At 48.5% G+C, this 20,946-nt stretch overlaps 1 protein-coding gene across 1 annotated transcript in view; it reads left to right on the top strand.

The window, feature by feature from the left end:
- Nucleotides 1-20,946, top strand: part of LOC144594267 (Y+L amino acid transporter 2-like) — a 103,906-nt gene that overhangs the window by 71,074 nt on the left and 11,886 nt on the right. Inside the window, exons 7-8 of the mRNA XM_078400532.1 lie at nt 8,876-8,972; nt 19,804-19,953. Of these exons, the coding sequence (XP_078256658.1) occupies nt 8,876-8,972; nt 19,804-19,953 (247 nt within the window). The remainder of the gene's footprint in view (nt 1-8,875; nt 8,973-19,803; nt 19,954-20,946) is intronic.

Here is a 20,946-nt window from a genome sequence, read left to right as displayed (position 1 = left end):
TAGAAGTGACAACAATGTTATTGATGGAGCACTGTGGGAAGATTTACCTGTAAAACAGAATAAGATAAAATGAACTTCAAGGAAATTTGAGAGGAAATTGTATCCTTATACATCATTGAAACCACTCCAGATGGTTGGATGTTTCAACACAGAGGTCCAAGCAGGTGATAAGCACACAGTGACTGAATTTGTAGTAATTAAGGAGAAAAGGGAGCCACACATGAGTAGAGAGACTGCCCAAGCATTAGGTGTGCTACACATTGGGATAAATGTGAACTCACTGAAGTCATATGTGGACTTAAAGGAGAAGTTCAAGCCAGTATTTAAAGGCATTGGAAAATTGCATAATCGTCGAGTCAAACTCAAGACAGACCCAAATGTTAAGCCTGTAGCACAAACAATGAGAAGAACTCCATTCAAATTAAGAGAAAAGGTTGAAGCTATGATTTAAGAGCTCATTGAACAGGATATCATTGAACCTGTTGAATTGAACCTATTGAAGAATCGACGCCATGGGTCTGTCCAGTTGTAGTAGGATCAAAAACAAACAGAGCGATAATGCGTGGACATGAGACGAATTCACGAGGCAATAATACAAGAGGCACCCCATACCTAATGTTGATGAGGTCCTACACGAGCTATCTAAAAGCAAAGTATTTGCAAACTAGACCTAAAGTGGAGTTATCATTAGTTGGAGGTAGACCTAGAGTTAAGGAAAATAACTACTTTTGTCACACATTGTGGACTCTATCGATATAAGAGGTTGTTGTTTGAACTCAATGCCGCACCAGAGATTTACCAATATGAAATTCGCAAGGTAATTCAAGCGATGCCTGGAACTGCAGACATCTCAGATTGTCTGATTGATTATTCATGGTACCACACGCTCAGGCAGACACAGGCTCGGTTGAAGGCTGATGGATTGACAGTGGATATGTACAAATGTGTCCTTGGTGTCTCAGAATTGTTTTTTATGGGCCACAAGGTAACCAATAATGGCATCAATCTACCCGAGGGGAAGATTGAAGCTGTGAAAGAAGTTCGAGAATCAAGAGATGCAACTGAAGTAAGGAGTTTCCTTGGTTTGGTGAATTTTTGTGAAATATTTATTCCAAACCTAGCTACTGTGGCAGAGCCACTGAGGAGGTTGACAAGGAAGAATGTGCACTTTGCGTTTGGTCCAGAACAAAGAGCTGCATTTCACATGTTGAAACGGAGTTTGATGAGACCCCATACGTTGGGATACTATGATACAAAGGTCCCAACCCGAGTTATTGCAGATGCAAGCCCAGTGGGCCGAGGAGTGGTACTTGTACAAAAGCATGTGGGACAATCGAGAGTCTTAGTCTATGCAAGCAGGTCACTGACAGAAGTAGAAAGAAGATGCTCCCAGACAGAAAAGGAGGCTTTGGCTTTAAAGTGGGCATGTGAGCATACATGTATGGCATCAAGTTTTAGTTGTAGACAGACAACAAACCACTGGAGACAATCTTCTCCCCTCGATCCAAACCATGCGCCCGGATTGAAAGATAGATGCTTAGACTCCAACAGTACAAATACAGAGTGATCCACATCACTGGAAAGAACAATATAGCTGACTCATTCTTCAGATTGCTGAAGGTAGACAAGCCGCAAGGGTCTACACTGGAGACAGCAGCAGGATCATTTGTACGATTTGTTGCAGTAGACTACACCGAGCAATGAGAACAAAGGAAATAGAGGAAGAGAACTACAAGGATCCAAACCTACAAGATGTTAGAGAGCGGATCCAGAGGTGACTGAGAGGAATGCCCACACAGCTATCAGATATGAACTATGTACAATTAGAAAGTGTGTGCTGAGAGGAAACAGGATCATAGCGCCAACAAAACTTGAGAGCAAGGATGTTAGCTCATGAAGGACATTTAGGAGTTGTTGGAACTAAACAAAATCTTCGTACAGAAATATGGTGGCTGGGGATGGTAAAAGATGTGGGACGACATGTGAGCAGGGCCGGATTAACATAGTAGCAAAAGTAGCACTTTCGAGGGCCCCGCGCTAAATGAAATCGGCATCCCACTGAGGGACGCTGTGTTGCGTGCGCCGCTCCCTAACTGCCGCGGTTAGCATGTGTTGCCAACGCTGCAGTTAGAATGTGTTGTCAACGCCATGGTTAGAATGTGTTGGCGGCGGGGCTGCGTGGACAAATGGGCAGCCAGCACGTCACCACCCAACCACCAACCCTGAGACACAGACCCTCAACCACCCACACACAATCAGAGGGACAGAGATGAGAAACGCACGCCCTTAAATCTCCATCCCGGCCAGTCCCCGCAGGAGCGAACACTGCTTGCTACATCTAGCTAACAGCCTGAGATTTATCACCGCTGAGATTTAATCAACCCAGCTCCCGTTCGTCCATCTCGCAGTGCCTCCTGCAAGATTCCTCCCAACAAGTCCCTCCCTCGTCGCTTCCTTCCATTGAAAGGCTAACACGGTTCTCTTATCTCCCTGCAAAATCTCGCCGGACGCCAGCCTCTTCTTCGGTCCTGAAACTCGCCTGCTCTGTATCCACTGCACACACTCTCTCTCTCTCCCTCTCTCTCTCTCTCTCTCTCTCTCCCTCTCTCTCTCTCTCTCTCCCTCTCCCCTCCTCTCGCCCCTCTCTCCTCTCTCCCTCCCCTCTCCCCTCTCTCCCAACCTCTTCCCTCTCTCTCCCTCTCTCCTCTCTCTCTCTCCCCCTCTCTCCTCTCTCTCTCTCTCCCTCTCTCCCTCTCTCCCTCTCTCCCTCTCTCCCTCTCTCCCTCTCTCTCTCTCTCCCTCCCTCCGTCCCTCCCTCTCTCTCTCTCTCTCTCTCTCTCTCTCTCTCTCTCTCTCTCTCTCTCTCTCTCTCTCTCTCTCTCTCTCTCTCTCTCTCTCTCTCTCTCTCTCTCTTCTCTCCTCTCTCTCTCCTCTCTCTCTCTCTCTCCTCCTCTCTCTCTCTCTCCTCTCTCTCCTCTCTCTCTCCTGTAGAAAACATGGCGGCGCCCGGGCCTACAGTGTCTGGAGGTAGACACAAAATGCTGGAGTAATTCAGCTGGACAGGCAGCATCTCGGGAGAGAAGGAATGGGTGATGTTTCTGGTTGAGACCCATCCAAAGGGAGAAGGCGTTTTTAACTGAGAGAGCTGCCCTTGATGACTCAAGTGCCATTATATTTGGGTTGCCAACTGTCCCAGGACATCCCGTATTTTCGGCTAAATTGGAATGTCCCGTACGGGAACGCCCTTGTCCCGTATTAGGCCCGGGGGGTCGCTGTAGACCCGGACGCCGCCTAAAGGAGGTTGCATAGCAACCCGCCACCCGGCCCGGGCGGCCGCCATTAGTGGAGCAAGGGGTGGGGGGGGGAGGAGGGAAGAGTCCTGTCCCGTCCCAGTGCAGGGATGTTCAGTGCGGTGGGTAAATGGCGGCTGCTCTCCCACTAACCGGGGGGCCAGAGCATGTTGCTGTGCCGATGCCGTTGGACTTTGGGTGGTGTGGCGAAGGCGCTAAGCTGGCCGGGGAGAGGAGAGGGGACAGGGGAGCTGAGGGCAGGCCCAGGCCTTGGCATCCACCAACGCCCGGCCTCACCGCCGCTGCTGCTGCTGCCGCCTTTGCCCCTGGCCAACATCAGGCTCACGGTTACCCGGTCACGTCCAGGCCCAGGCCCTGGCTCCGGCTGCTTCCCATGGCACCAGGCCTGGCTCTCCCGCCGCTACGGAGCTGGCAAACCCGCCCCCAAGAGAGAAGCGCCTCATGGAGGGCCAGCAGAAGAAGGGTGACGTTTCTGGTCGTGAAGGGTAGGGAAAAAAAACTGCAGATGCTGTTTTAAATCGAAGGAAGACACAAAATGCTGGAGTAACTCAGCAGGTCAGGCAGCATCTCTGGAGAGAAGGAATGAGTGATGTTTCGGGTTGAGACCTTCTCCCTTCGGATGGGTCTCCACCAGAAACATCACCCATTCCTTGTCTCCCGAGATGCTGTCTGACCAGCTGAATTACTCCAGCATTTTGTGTCTACCTCCAGAGACTGTAGGCCCGGGCGCCGCCTAACGGAGGTTGCGTAGCAACCCGCCTCCCGGCGCAGGCGGCCGCCATTGGTGGAGCGGGAACACGTGGCCGCTGGCTGGGTGAGTTCATGTGGGGCGCGGGCGGTGACGTCACCTTGTCCCGTATTTAAGGCCCCTTTATAACATATGCTACAGGCCCTGCACTAGCTTAATCCGGCCCTGCATGTGAGGTAATGTCATGGATGTCAGATGGTAAGCAGACCCAATCTACCTGAGCCAATACAAAGTACATTGTTACTGACAGGACCATGGGTAGATGTTGCGGTAGATTTTCTAGGCCCACTTCCATCAGGAGAGTCAATACTAGTTGTGATTGACTATTATAGCAGATATTATGAGTATGTAATAATGAAGTCCATAACATCGGAAAAGACTAGCTGTTTTGATGGAAATCTTCACAAGACACGGTCTACCAGTGATATATCCAGACAATGGGCCTCAGTTCATTTCTCAGAAGTTTGCTGACTACATGAAGAGAATCTGACATTGGCGATGAGGATGAACTAGTAATTATTTAGTTCACCTTTTGAAGCAGATATGGTGTTTAACGAAGCAGCTGTAATTAGGAGTTTGAATCCATTTGACCCAAGTGGAGAAGCGAGTGGGGTGAGTGCAAGGTGGGAGGGAAGGTCAGAGAACACATGTTGTTGGGATGTAAAGGAATGGAGGAATAAAACAAAGCGTTTGTTTTCAGTGTCCTTGGAGTGTGTTTATTATATTTGGAATAAGACGAGGATCTGATAATGGCAAGTCTCTGTTTTGATTGTCAAGGGCCAAGGGTATTTAATGGTCAAATGTACTGAAACAGAACAATTAAATTCTTACTTGCAGCAGCATAACAGGTCTGTAAGTACCCAATGGATAACATAATAACTAAACAAAAAAAAAGCTCAATAATAAAAAACCCCAATATTAGTGCAAAATAAAACAAAAGCCCAAAGTCCCTGATGCAACCAAGACAGTTCACAGTATTTGTAGTGTTCAATAGCCTGATGGTTGTTAGGAAGAATCTGTTACTGAACCTACAAGTCATGGTTTTCAGACTCCTACATGTTCCTCCTGATGGCTGAGTAAAATGGGGGTGTGGTTAGGATGTTGTAATTCCTTGATGATGCTGGCTGTCTTTTAGAGGCAGCACTTCCTATAGATATCTTCGATGTTGGGTGGTCAGTACCCATGATATTTCAGACAGACTCCACCACTTTTTGTCGTTCCTGGGGGTTTAAGTTGCCGGACCAGAATGTGATGCAACCAATCATTATGCTCTCTACCATACACCTATAGAATTCAAGACAGTATTCATCAACATATCAAATTTCCTCAATCTTCTAAGGAAGTAAAGCTATTGATGGGCTTTTTTCATCATGTGCTGGGTCTAGGGCAGATCTTCAGAAATACGCATGCCCAGGAACTTGAAATTGTTGATTCTGTCCACCACCGACGTGCCCATGATGACAGGATTGTTGGTCCTTGGCATAGCTGTTTAAGGTGAGCAAACAGCATATTGGTTTTGCAAGAACCATATTGACATTGAAAGAAGGTTGTTGTTCTGGCTCTTCAAGTTAGATGATCGATCTCCCTCCTAAATTCTGATTCATCGTTACCTGTCCAATCTGTCCAACAATAGTGGTGTCATCGGCAAATTTAAAGATGGAGTTGGAACTGTGTAGAGCAGGGAACTGAGCACACAGCCTTAAGGTGTCACGGTGCTGATGGTTATCAAGAAAGGAGCGAGAGAAAACAGGGAATTACAGACCAGTTGGCCTGACATTGGTGGTAGGGAAGATGCTGGAGTCAATTATTAAAGAGGTAATAACGGTGCATTTGGATAGCAGTAAAATGATAAGTCCAAGTCAGCATGGATTTATGAAAGGGAAATCATGCTTGACAAATCTTCTGGAATTTTTTGAGGATGTGACAAGTAAAATGGATGAACGGGAGCCAGTGGATGTAGTGTATCTAGACTTTCAGAAAGCATTTGATAAGGTCCCACACGGGAGATTGTTGGGCAAAATTAGAGTACATGGTATTGGGGGTAGGATGTTGACATGGATAGAGAATTGGTTGGCAGACAGGAAGCAAAGAGTAGGAGTTAAACGGGTCCGTTTCAGAATGGCAGGCAGTGGCAAGTGGAGTGCCGCAAGGCTCGGTGTTGGGGCCGCAACTATTTACCAAATATATTACTGATTTGGATGAAGGAATTAGAAGTAACACTAGCAAGTTTGCAGATGACACAAAGCTGGGTGGCAGTGTGAACTGCGAAAAGGATGTTAGGAGGTTGCAGGGTGACCTGGACAGGTTGAGTGAGTGGGCAGATGCATGACAGATGCAGTATAATGTAGATAAATGTGAGGTTATCCACTTTGGCAGCAAAAATAAGGAGGCAGATTATCATCTCAATGGTGTCAGGTTAGGTAAGGGGGAAGTGCAGCCAGACCTGGGAGTCCTTGTACACCAGTTACTGAAAGTTGGTATGCAGGTACAGCAGGCAGTGAAGAAAGCTAATGGCACTTTCACCCAGAGAGTTGTGAATTTGTGGAATTCTCTGCCACAGAGGGCAGTGGAGGTCAAATCACTGGATGAATTTAAGAGTTAGATAGGGCTCTGGGGGCTAGTGGAATCAAGGGATATGGGGAGAAGTTGGGCACAGGTTACTGTGGATGATCAGCCATGATCACAATGAATGGCGGTGCTGGCTCGAAGGGCCGAATGGCCTCCTCCTGCACCTATTTTCTATTAATTGCTGTTGCCAATTCATACCAATTGGGGTCTATTGATGAGGCATTCGAGGATCCAATTATAAAACAATGTGCAGCGACCCCATTCCCTGAGGTTGGTAGCAAGTTTGGAGGGAATTATGGTGTTGAGCGCTGAGATGTATCAATGACCAACAGCCTTATGTATGTGTTTTTATTGTCCAAGTGATTCAGTGCATGGAGAGCCAGCAAGATCACATCACGCCTTTAATCTATTGTGGCGGTAGGCAAATTGTACCTCAATAATGAGTGGTTGGAGATGTCCGCAAAAATTCCAATCAGTGTTCCGTGCAGGTTTTGAGAATGCGACCAAGTACACCATCAGGTCCAGACACTTTCCAAGGGTTCGCCCTCCTGAAGGATCTATTCGCCCTCTGTGATTGAGATTACAATACCATTGGGGGCTAAGGAAGCCTGAGAAGACATGTCAGCATTTACCCTAATGAATCGTGTCTAGCACATATTGAGTTCACTTGGGAATGATGCCTCGCTGTTTCTTGAGCTGCCACTTGGTTTTGCCTTGTAGGAAGTGATGGCATGCACGCCCTGTCACAGCTGCCGATTGTTCGTCTCATCCTCCAATTTGGAGCAAAAGTCCTTTTAGCCTTTTTGATGGTCTTATCAAGATTGTACCTGGATTTCATGTATGTATCTGCATCAACAGAGTTGCATGATCCTCAGAAGATTGTGGACCTTCTGATTCATAGATGGCTTCTGGTTCAAGAACACTTGGATGGTTTTGGCCTTTTTGTTTTTTCTGTCTGCCTGCCTTTGGTTTCTGTCTTACATCGTTATTTTTTTCCTACTCTTTCAATTTACAGACTGGGTATCAATTTCATCATTCTCTTTGTAACCTTTTCTGTAGATCCACTATTTTCCTGTGTGAGGCATGTTTCCTGGGCTTACTCTCCATCAGAACACTCTTTATAGTCATTTTTTTGCAGAAGCTGCTGCACCTTGTGAGAACCCATGAATCGCTTGTTGTTAATGGTTTGATTTCTTGTTGCCCAGATTATGAATGAAACTTTTAAACCACAATTTTGCTTGTCATTTCTTTTGTGGACAAAGTATTTTCAATCTGAAGTTCCCGGAGCCATACTGTGATCATACTGTGATCAAACACGTGTGACAGATAACCTGAATGATGGAAGTCCAGGTCCATTTTTAAAAAATGTCTTTCATTTCTCATCAGCTGACTCTTGGCTGTACCAACCTTTGTCATCATCTTCCTTCACATCTGGCCTCATTGTGTAATTTTTATTCTTCTGTCCATTCCTGAGTCCACCTTTCTGTTTCTGTTCTTGGAATCAGTTTTATACCACACTGACCCACAAAATATGGTTACCAGGACACACAACAGAGTGCAGATGCTGAAATCTTAAGTTTTGGAGGAACAGCAGCTCAGACAGCATCCGTGGAGGGATGCTATCTCAAATCTACTTTTCACTGTGATGCATTCCTTCTATAACATTTTTCCATCTATTTTTGTAAAATTCACAATATCAAAGCTTTATTGCCTGGATTTCTCTGGAAATAACAAATTTGTAAATTTGGGATAGCTGCATGAATGCAAAAGTTCTGAACTTCCTTAAGACTCTTAAGAAGCAATTTGCCAAATGTAGTCTGTGTTGTACTGAAGTTCAGCACTGAAATACCAACTGCCTACAATTTTGCACTAATTACTGCATACCAGAGTCTTGGCAGTCGGGTCAGAAATAGCTTTGTCTTGCTGGGTATCAATTTAAGGGGAAAGCAGATTTATCATACAAGCAATCGCTTGCTGTCCTCGAGAAATTCAGGATTGTTTTTTATTTTAAGTGAAATTAAAGCAATTTACTTATAATTGGAAGTTACTTAATTCAATTGATCTCATAGTTGAATTTCCTCTTTCATATTAAATTCCCTCTTAAAAATCTTGCTTCATTTAATCAATGGATTATTCCAATTTCTCAGGCAGCGAGTTTCAATTATTTGTAAATTATTTTCTGGAGGAATTTTATTACCTCGGATAGTGTATTAAAGATTCTTCAGCTTATTTCTTCTTGTCATTGCAGGTTGTACTTTACTGCAGCCCGTGAAGGACATCTCCCTCAAATACTGTCAATGATCCATGTGACACGATTGACACCAGTACCAGCACTAATAGTAAATGTAAGATTTACTTTTGCTGTCACCATTTATTCTTTTTCTTTCAACTGCAATTATAATAAAATTGTGGCTGTGTCAATGGTTACAAAATGTCAATCCCAAACAAAGCAAATGCTGTATGATTTCAGAAGCAAATCTCTATGTATGATAAGACAAAGTGCAAGGTTAATTCTTCCATGGTTATCCAGCATGAAAAAGCCCCATCTTAGTCATCCATCAAGAGCAAAGGCTCTTCGTATAAAGGAGTGAAGTTTGTGAGTGGTACAAAAAGCCACCATAAACTGACCTGGAGATCAACTTTTGAATACCTCTGTTGGATGTCTTGGACAAAATATCATAGTCATCTAATAGCTCTTGAGAGTGGCAAAGCTTTAAGATAGGAATCCTGACAGGACAACCTCATCCGCATACCATTAATTAACCTATTGAGTTCCTCTTGCAAAGCAATATTCTTCTGCAGATTCACAGTGTACACAGCAAGATTTCCTTAGTCATCTGCTCCATTAGTCATCCTTCCATTCAAGTTTAATGGCTGTCCCCAGATTGAAAATCTATGACTTAGACACTAGTACATACAAACAAGCTCCCATATTATTAAATTCAAAAGACCAACAGACATACAAACATACTCTCCTATTAATAGCAAAAAATGTTTTCTCTATCTCTCTCCATTTCTCCACTTTTATTTCTTTCTTACCAGTCAGATGTATTTTTAATGCCATTTATTACAATAGTGTAGTGGTGTTACCTTATCAAGTGGTTTTCATATATTTTAAAACTTGCAGACAAATTTGACTTTGAATGTATTTAAAAACAGAACCTTTTAGTTACCCAGAGATGCCTTTATAATATTTATCTTCCTATTTACTTCAACCTTTTTTGAAAATCCTTTTTACCTGCTAACTTCTAATTAACTGGAGCACAAGAGATTGCAGTTGCTGGACTCTGTAGTATAAAAGGGAGAGCAGCTGCAGGAATTCAGCGGGTCGGGCAGCATTTGTGAAGAGAAATTGTTTCAGATGGAACCCCTGATTGAGACTGAAAGATTAGAAACTATTATTGCTCCTCCTGTGGCAAGGTGAGGCCAAACACAAACAGGAACAGCTACTCATATTCAGACTGGGTAGTCTCCAACCCAATGTATGAACATTGAATTCTCAAATTTCAGGTAATCTACACCTCTTCTGTCCCTTTCTCTCTCTCCCAGCCTCTTGCTACTATTGTGATATTGCAAGGACTACTTTGTTGTATCACAAGGACTACTTTGTTTGCCTGTGTAGTAATGTGTATATAAGAGAATGAGGTGATTTGGTGGTCACTGGTTCCAGGTGGCCGTGGAATAAACAGCCTGGATTTAAGCTCCAGCATTCTAACCTTTTAAACACGTGTACTTGTGGTCCGTCCAGAGTCATAACAAAGGTATAACAGATACCGGACCATGAAGTACAACAGATATCTCACACTTCCATCCCCCACCTGACTGTTACATGTTAATTAACCCTTCCTCACCTGTGCTATTGCATGCCAGGTCTTACCTTACACCTCACTCCACCTCTCGACACTGGCTGCTTCCCACTACTCTTTCAATTCCGATGGAGGGTTTTGAAACATTAACTGTACATTTTCCTCTACGGATGCTGGCTGGCCTGCTGAATGCCTCCAGCTATTCACCTTTCTTTTTTGCTCATAATTCTTAGGATTCCAGAATATAGCTAATCTGTTCTAGGGGATTTGTCAGCTTTCAGTCCCATTATGGCGAGTCTGAAGGCTTGTACTTTGTTAAAGAAGTTTATTGCGGTAGCAATATTCAATTACAAAGGATAACAGCCGAGATTACAGACGACCATTAACTCAAACTATTCACATCGAAGTTCTCTTCCCACTGACTGGTTTTGGGCGCCAAAACCACCACCTGACCTAGCTGGCCAATCCGAGGGTTCGACTCTCAGGACCAATCCCTATGGTCGCTACATGACCTCCCCCCAGAACCCGAGGTACGGAACCTAGCAGGGGGCCGGATTTCGCGACCAGAATGAGTAAAGAGAGGGGCTGCAGGAACCGCAGGAGGTCCCGGGTCGGGGGGAACGGCAGGAGGACGGCCCCGTCGAGGCGGTTGACCGACCAGGACAGGGCGGTCCTGATCCAAGTGTGCAGGTTTGAGCCTGGACACAGAGACGAGCTCACTCCTGCCCTCAACATCCAAGGTGAAGGTGACCGCCCCTTTACGCAACACGCGGAACGGTCCTTCATAGACCCTCTGCAATGGGGAATGATGGGCATCCCTACGCAGAAACACAAATTCACAGTCCTTCAAGGCAGGCGGTTCATGCACCATGGAACACCCGTGACGCGTAGTAGGAACCGGAGCCAGGGAACCCACTCTCGCCCGGAGTGATGCTAAAACCGACGGAACCGAGGGCTGCTGACCAGAGGACTCCGGAAGGAAATCCCCGGGCACTCTGAGTGGCGAGCCATATACTAGTTCCGCAGACGAAGTTCCGAGATCCTGCTTAGGAGCAGTACGGATGCCCAAAAGGACCCAGGGCAGCTGGTCTGCCCAGTCAGGGCCGTCCAGCCGCGCACTGAGGGCAGCCTTAAGCTGTCGGTGAAACCTCTCCACGAGCCCATTAGCCTGTGAGTGGTACGCCGTGGTCTGCTGCAACCTGGAACCGTACAGCTCCGCTAGCGTAGCCCAAAGGGTAGAGATGAACTGGGACCCCCGGTCGGTGGTAATGACGGACAGAACAACGAAACGGGCCACCCAGTGGAGGGCCAGGGCCCGGGCACAAGAGGCGGTGGAAGTGTCGGACAACGGGAAGACCTCTGGCCAACGGGTAAATCTGTCAACCACCATGAGTAGGTGAGTGTAGCCCCTAGAGGAGGGTAAAGGCCCAACTAAATCAACATGAATGTGGAAAAAACGGACCATAGGGACCGCAAACTCCTGCACCGGAGGTTGGACATGCCGGTGAACTTTAGAAGTCTGGCAGGGAACACAGGATCAGGCCCAAGCGGCTACTTGCTTCCGCAGGCCATGTCACACAAACCTAGCGGCCACTAAGGCAGAGGTGGAGCGAATGGACGGGTGCGCCAGCCCATGAATGGCATCAAACACCCGACGCTGAAGGGCGGCCGGCACCACCGGCCTGGGGCGGGAATGGGAAACATCACACCAGACTTTTGTACCCGCAAGCCACTTGGGCCAACTTCAACCCCGCAGTGGTGGATTGATATGCTGAGGCAGTGTCTGCCAGGCGCTGTGCCTCCACAAGCTCCTGAAAATCTACCTCGCATTCCACCGCCGAAATGGGGGGAATGGCTGGCCTGGACAGGGCATCAGCAACGGCATTAAGCTTACCCGCGACGTGGCGGACATCCGTGATAAACTCTGAGATGGCAGTCAGGTGCCGCTGCTGGCGGGCCGACCATGGGTCCGACACTTTCGAAAAAGCAAAAGTCAATGGTTTGTGGTCAGTAAAGGCCATGAATGGGCGGCCTTCCAGAAAATAATTAAAGTGGCGGACAGCTAAATAGAGAGCCAGAAGCTCTCGGTCAAAGGCGCTATATTTCAGCTCAGCCGGATTAAGCTGTCGGCTGAAAAACGCCAAGGGCTGCCAACTGCCATCAACATGCTGTTCCAAAACCCCTCCCACCGCCACGTCCGACCCATCGACCGTCAGGGCCGTGGGGGCGGAGATGCTCGGGTGGACGAGCATGGTGGCGTCTGCCAGAGCCCCAAAGGCCGTCTCAGCAGCCATTTTAGCTGCCTCAAAGGCCGTCTCAGCGGCCGTGGACCACTCCAACTCGACAGGTTTGCCTGCGAGACACTGGAAGAGCGGACGCATGATCCGTGCCGCTGCCGGCACGAACCTGTGATGGAAATTCACCATCCCCACGAACTCCTGCAACCCCTTTACCGTGGTGGGCCGCGGGAAGGCACGAACTGCCTCCACTTTTTCCGGCAAAGGAGTGGCACCGGCCGAGGTGATCTGGTGACCTAAGAAATCAATAGAGGGGAGACCAAATTGACACTTTGAGGGGTGAATGATGAGCCCGTGGTCTTGAAGTCGCTGGAACACGGTCCGTAAATGGACCAGATGTTCCTGCTCCGAGCGACTGGCGACCAGGATATCATCCAAATAAATAAAAACGAAAGACAATTCCCGACCGACATGGTCCATAAGCCGCTGGAAAGCCTGCGCCGCGTTTTTCAAACCGAAAGGCATACGCAACCATTCGAACAACCCGAACGGAGTGATCGTGGCAGTCTTTGGTACGTCTTCCAGATGCACAGGAATCTGGTGGTACCCCCGCACCAAATCAATTTTGGAGAATACCGTAGCACCTTCCAGCCTAGACGAGAAGTCCTGGATGTGCGGTATGGGGTAGCGGTCTGCTGTGGTGACGGCGTTAAGACGCCGGTAATCGCCACATGGTCTCCACCCCCCCAGATGCTTTGGAGACCATATGCAACGGAGAGGCCCACGGGCTGTCGGAACGACGGACAATGCCCATTTGTTCCATCTTCTGAAATTCTTCACGAGCTACCATCAGTTTGTCCGGCGGCAACCTCCGGGCCCGAGCGAAAACGGGGGGCCCCTCGGTGGAAATGTAATGGACAACGCCGTGCTTTGCAGAAGGGGCGTCGAAATGCTGAACGAGCAGCTCCGGAAACTCAGCCAGGACCGCAGCACACGGGTCGGAGGTAATAATACTTCGTCTCATCCACCGAGATGTTTCTCAGGTGGAACTGCGCTTCAGCATGGGCAAACCAAAGGTGTGGTTGATGCGCCCAAAACGGAGGAAGATGAACGCTGACCGCGTTTAGCTGCGGTACGCCGGGCGTTAGAACCGAAGCTGGGGCGCCGTGTCCCTGCATGGTAGATGATCGGCTAGATCACGTCGGGGTCACCAATATGGCGATTCTGAAGGCTTGTACTTTGTTAAAGAAGTTTATTGCGGTAGCAATATTCAATTACAAAGGATAACAACCGAGATTACAGACGACCATTAACTCAAACTATTCACATCGAAGTTCTCTTCCCACTGACTGGTTTTGGGCGCCAAAACCACCACGTGACCTTGCTGGCCAATCCGAGGATTCGACTCTCAGGACCAATCCCTATGGTCGCTACACCATCTAATTTAATTTAGTTTAGTTTAGAGACAGCACGGAAATCGGACCTTCGACCCACCGAGTCTGTATCGACCAGCGATCCCCATGCATTAACACAACCGTACACACATTAGGGACAATTTTACATTTATACCAAGCCAATTAACCTATAGACCTGCACATCTTTGGAGGAAACCGAAGATCTCGGTGAAAACTCATGCAGGTCGTAGGGAGAATGTATAAACTCGGTACAGACAAGCACCCATAGTCAGGATCGAACCCGGGTCTTTGGCACTGTAAGGCAGTAGCTCTACTGCTACGCCACCATGCTGCCAATTTGTCCAATACATTTCCTTAACATATGTTAATTACTCTAAATGCTCAATACTCAAAAAAATCTGACAATTCACCTGACATTTGGTCTCAGGCCAAACGTTACATGGATACAGCATTTCTTTAGTCATAGAACATTTACAAGCAGTCTGAAGTCATGAAAGGTTCCAAATAAAATTTAGAGACTGCAGGAAATATGTTAGATAGTGATTTAAAAAGTGCAGGTGTGCAGAATAAAGGCAATGGGAAGAGAGTTCAAAGGAATGTGGAGATGAATGCAGTGCTGCAAAAAGAAAGGTCGATGACTTTGCATGTGTGGTTAGTCAGTGAAATACCATACCATTGGCATAGCACCTGTCTCAAACATTGATCAATACACTCCCACTCCCTTCTATCACATACCAAATAACATCTGTAGGCACGATTCTTACTACTAAGGATGTAGTCGAGGCTAGGACTGTCCCACGTTTAAGAAACAGTTAGACAAGTACATGGACAGGACAAGTTTGGAGGGATGTGGACCAAATGCGAGTAGGTGGGACTAGTGTAGCTGGGACACTTTGGCCGGTGTGGGCAGGTTGGGCTGAAAGGCCTGTTTCCACACGCCATCACTCTATGACTCTATATATACTACTCCACAAACTCATGCATTTTTATTAGTGCAAGGCATTCGAGTATATTTCACAGCTTGCTTACATTGCCAAATGTTCATTGCGGGCACTTCACAAACCTATTGTGGAATGCTCACATCGCAACTCTTGCTGATTAAAGTGGCACTAATTGTGACTGTGTCAGTAAACCAGAAGGGAAGAAACATGCCTATGTAGGGATACAGGGATTGGTCCAGACCATCGAACCCTCTGATTGGTAGAAGAGGTGAGGTGGTGCGCACGTAAAGGAACTAGGCAGTCTGGTTTAGTCCTCCGAGAGAGACAGTAAGATTTATGGTTCTCTGTCGTTTGGTGCGTTGGTTGTCACGGTTGTTAATATTACAATAAACGTCTACCTCAACGTACTTCGCCTACGACTCGCCATAGTGGTGACCCCGACGTGATCACAGATCACCAAGATGTCCCATCGGGAGGCATCGACGCCAAACGCAGTCGGCGTTCATCTTCCCCCGTTCTGGGCCCACCAACCACGCCTGTGGTTCACCCAAGCGGAGGCACAGTTCCACCTCCGGGGAATACAGGAGGACGCGACCAGGTTCTACCATCTACTGAGCGTCCTGCCGTCAGAGACGTCCGCACGGGTCGCACAGTACGTCACCGACCCGCCAGAAACCGACAAGTATGCGGGCCTCAAGTCGCTGCTGCTGAAAACCTTCGGGCGCAGCCAACAACAGCGGGCCAGCACACTCCTGCACTTACCTGAGCTCGGAGACCGACCGCCGTCGGTCCTCATGACGGAGATGATGACTCTAGCGGGAGAACACACCAAATGCCTCATGTTCGATGAGGCATTCCGCGAGAAGATGCCAGAGGACGTCCGCGTAGTCCTAGCAGACGTTACTTTCGGGGACCCGATGGATTTCGCAGAAAAGGCGGACGCACTGGTCGCGGCAAAGGCGAGGCGCCCCGGCTCAGTAAATCGGGTTTCAACACAGGTGAGCGACCGACCGCGCGGCCAACATGGCGCCCATCCGCCCGCCACTTTTCAAAAAACCCGCCAAGCTGCTACGTCGACGGCGGCCATTTTGAAACAGGCCCGCGACATAGAAACACACCAGCGCGGCTGGTGTTTCTTTCATAGACGGTGGGGAGCAGCGGCACGCAACTGTAGAAGCCCCTGCACATTCTCGGGAAATGCCTCGGCCGATCAAATGTAGAGGCAATCTCGATCGGCCAGAACCATCGCCTCTACCTTGCGGAGCAACATACGGGTACCGTTTTCCTCGTGGACACCGGGGCGATCGTCAGCATTGTGCCTCCATCCTGCCAGGAAGCGCGATCAGGTAAGACCGGCCCCCCACTCATTGCGGTCAACGGCAGCTCTGTCCGTACCTATGGAACACGGGACATGTCCCTGTCCTTCGGTTCCAGGACCTACAACTGGACTTTCATCATCGCAGATGTAGGCCAGGCAATCCTGGGAGCGGATTTTCTTTGGGCTTTTTCATTAATCCCTGACGTCCGCGGGAAGAGCCTGCAGCCGTCGTCCAGTAGCGTTGACCCCCCCGCTCCTTCGGTTTCCGTGTCATCCAGCCCGACCGTCCAGGCCGTCACCACGACCTCCGACCCGTTTGTTGCGATACTCACTGAATTCCCGGAGCTCCTAGTCCAGCGTTTCGACACACCTGCCGCCAAGCACGGAGTCGTGCACTTCATCCCTATGGAGGGACCGCCTGTTTTCGCCCGAGCCCGACGCCTACCCCCTGATAAGCTGGCAGTCGCTCGCGAAGAGTTCCTCACTTTGGAACGGCTGGGGATCATACGCCCGTCAGACAGCCAGTGGGCCTCACCATTACACATGGTCCCAAAAGCATCTGGGGGGTGGAGACCATGTGGCGATTACCGACGTCTGAACGCCATCACCACGGCTGACCGATACCCGATCCCGCATATTCATGATTTTTCTGCCAGTCTAGAGGGCGCCACGGTTTTCTCAAAACTGGACTTAGTCCGAGGGTATCACCAGATCCCGGTTCGCCCCGCAGACATCCCTAAGACCGCCACGATCACCCCGTTCGGGCTTTTTGAGTGGCTGCGGATGCCTTTTGGCCTCAAAAACGCCGCCCAAGCGTTCCAACGCCTCATGGATCATGTGGGTCGGGGTATGCCTTTTATGTTCATATATCTGGACGATATTCTCGTGGCAAGTCGGTCGGCTCACGAACACCGGTCCCACCTGCGCTCCATATTCCAAAGGTTGCAGGACCACGGTCTGATCCTACACCCGTCCAAATGCCAATTCGGACTATCCTCAGTAGATTTCCTGGGCCATCGGATCACACAGGCTGGTGCCGTTCCCTTGCCCGAGAAGGTGGCTGCTATCCGCTCCTTCCCCCGCCCCGACACTATCAAAGGGTTACAAGAGTTTGTAGGCATGGTGAATTTTTACCACCGATTCGTCCCGGCGGATTGCCCGTTTCGGCGTCCCGGACGTCATCACTACCGACCGGGGCGCCCAATTCACCTCATCCCTGTGGGTGGCTCTGACTCAGCTGTGCGGGTCCCGATTACAGCAAACCACCGCCTATCACCCCCAGGCCAACGGGATGGTGGAACGGTTCCACAGGCAGCTTAAAGCCTCACTCACTGCCCGCCTGTCCGGCCCCGACTGGGTATCCGCACGGCTCCGAAGCACGATCTCGGAGCTTCCTCGGCAGACCTGGTCTATGGCTCGCCCCTGCGGGTACCAGGCGACGTTCTCCCCCAATGTTCCACCCCCCCTCCCTCCATGCCAGCACTCTTAGCTTCACTCCGAGCGCGGGTGGGGTCCCTGGCCCCGGTCCCTGCTTCTCGTCACGGGGATCCCCCTTCACACGTCCCGCCGGCCTTGGGCGACTGCAAGTTCGTTTTCCGGCGCATCGATGCCCACCGTCCCCCGTTCCGGCCAGTTTACCAGGGTCCGTTCAGGGTAGTGAAGAGAGGCACAGTCACCTTCACGTTAGAAGTGGGTACACGACAAGAGATCGTATCGGTGTCCCGCCTCAAGCCTGCCTACTTGGACCCAGACCAGCCCGTCACAGCGGCTCAACCTCCTCGCCGGGGCCGACCTCCGGCCGCAGCTCCCGTACAGCAGTTTTCCCCCTCGCTGCCCCCGTTCGGGACCCCGCTTCCCCCGGTCTCCTTGCCACTGCCGCCTCCGGCTCCGGCAGTTTCCCCTCCTCCCGCGGTGCCGGTTTCCCCGTCCCCACCCCCGGCAGGGCCCCCTCTCCTCTCCGCACCCGCTCCGGTGGTCCGGGCACCTGCCCGGTACCGCACAGAGGGTTCTGGGGGGGGGGGGGGGTCATGTAGGGACACAGGGATTGGTCCAGACCATCGAACCCTCTGATTGGTAGAAGAGGTGAGGTGGTGCGCAGGTAAAGGAACTAGGCAGTCTGGTTTAGTCCTCCGAGAGAGACAGTAAGATTTATGGTTGTCTGTCGGTTGTATGGTTGTCACGGTTGTTAATATTACAATAAACGTCTACCTCAACGTACTTCGCCTACGACTCGCCATACCTATGTCATCATCTCCCTGTGAAGTGACTTGAGCAACCGTAATCTAGTGGTGGCAATTCATTGAAGATGATGTTATCCTCTCACCTATATTCCTCCTTTTCCTTCCTCCATCCAGCATTCTATGGATTATTAGCTGCATAATACATAAGCATGCACAGCTAACTTTCCTTTCCACCCAGTCCTTGCCACACACTATTTGCACATCTATCCTTACATCTACAACTTGTTTAGGTTGTGGTGGAAGAATGAGAAGACAACAACAATGTGAGCACAGAACCACTAGATTGAGTAGCCTCTACAATAAATTCAGATACTAGAGGTGCATGATTTAGAGGTTAGTTTGGAGCACATGATTAGCCACTCACATGCTAATAGGTCAAGGGGCATATAGCCCAAAGCTGGTTTCTTAAAGGGGAATTCTTGCTGAAAAGGATCAAATGACCTCAGTAGAAGCAGCCTTACTGAAGAGGACTGATCTGTAATTAAATACCTGAGCTTTGACAGGCCAGTCAAAGTCCATGTGCAGTGTCAAGAAGCAAAGTGGTCTCTAGTACCAATCTTGCATTGGATTTTCTGCACAGCTTTCCCACAAGGATCCTTTCCCATAAGGAAGAATGGATGTTAAACTGGGATATGTTGTGGAGACCTTGAACTACACCATGACAGGAATTCATCACCAATAATTTAATGGCAACCAGTAGCCATAGGTCCTTACAAAGATTTGTGTAACGGCCGTAGAAAATAGCATATATGAGTGAATCGCAATATTTCATACATGGATCGTTAGCAAAAGAGAGGCAGAAAATTCTTCTTGGAACCCCATTGATGGACATCCTGGTGTTGACCTGTTCTTCCATACTTTTTTTTGGTAGTTCATTTTGTGATGCTTATCTTCTCTCTTTCCCATGTATTCTAAGAAGGGTAACTACCTATAGGTAAATACCTATTTTAGGGAGAAACTAATTATATCAGAGGTTTTGAAGTCAGAACAAAGAAGTCCTTGGCTGTTGATTCACCTTTGAATTTGCTCAGAATTCTGTGCATACCTAATACTACTTTATTTGAATTAACACAGTAAAAAACAATCAACAATTATAGTCAAGCCTCCATTAAATAAAAAGAAACAACTTCAGACAAACCTTTTTATTATGTAATTAAGGATTTGTTAGTATTTTTAATACTCTGATTTCTACAACTGATGATGATTTTCAATTTAACAGGGAGTTTTATCAATTATCTACCTAAGTGTACGGGATGTCTATAGACTCATTTACTACTTCAGCTTCAGTTATTGGTTCTTTATTGGATTGGCTGTTACTGGGCAAATTTACCTGCGCTGGAAGCAACCAAATCGACACAGGCCTCTCAAGGTAAGACCTACCATTACAGAGATTTGTGTAATGAGCTTAGTCCGTCAATTCACACAGCTTTGAGAATGCAATCAACATAATTTACACCCAGGTCATTCCTACTTCTCTCTCTATCATACAGAAGACATGAAATTTAAAAGCAGGTACCAGCAGATTCAGGAAAAGCTTCTTCCCAGTTGTTATCAGACTACTGAATTGACCTCATAAATTAAGGGTGTAGTCCTGATCTCCCAATCTACCTCATTGTAGCCGTTGCACTAAAATAAAAATCTCCAATTTCTCAGTAGCTATACTATATTCTACACCCTGGTTATTTGTCTCTTTGCACTACCTGTTGTATTTGTGTATGGCTTGAATATACTTATGTATGTTTTGACTGGATAGCACATGTGATGTATATGTGATGTAAATGCCAGTGCCCCCTTGAGGCCAAGAGCAGAAGCTGGCCAATGGGTTTGTGCCTTGTGACTGAGGTCAGATGACCTACTAGGGCCAATGGGCTTGTGTCTTGTGACTGAGGTCAGGTGACCTTCTAGAAGTTTCCAGGTGAAGGATCAGTAATAAAATCTTCTTACAAGATGTCGGGCGTATATTCATTGTGCTAGCCACAACAGGGTCTTACAAGAAGACATTACATGGTGTCAGAAGTGGAGAAGAATGTCTGGACTCAAGCCACCGGGACCACTCTCCCTGCAAGGGAACTTGGCCAAGAATTATAAGGACTGGATAAGGGCATTCCAGCTGTTCGAGACGGCAACAGAGTCAGAGTCAGAGTCAGAGTCAGAGACAGAGACAGAGACAGAGACAGAGTCCGAGTGTCGGGTCCCTGCCGGCAGGGCGACTGCGGGGATGAGTTCCAGGAAGAACCTGAGCCGTTTCTGGGAGTGGGAGAGAAAGATCGTGTGCGTGGGCAGGAACTACGCCGAGCATGCCCAGGAGCTGGGGAACCCGGTGCCGGGCAACGAGCCGCTACTCTTCCTCAAGCCTCCCAGC

This window comes from Rhinoraja longicauda, chromosome 6 (assembly GCF_053455715.1).
Source record: "Rhinoraja longicauda isolate Sanriku21f chromosome 6, sRhiLon1.1, whole genome shotgun sequence".
In the NCBI taxonomy this organism is placed as follows: domain Eukaryota; kingdom Metazoa; phylum Chordata; class Chondrichthyes; order Rajiformes; family Arhynchobatidae; genus Rhinoraja; species Rhinoraja longicauda.
This window is presented reverse-complemented; position numbering and strand designations above follow the sequence as displayed.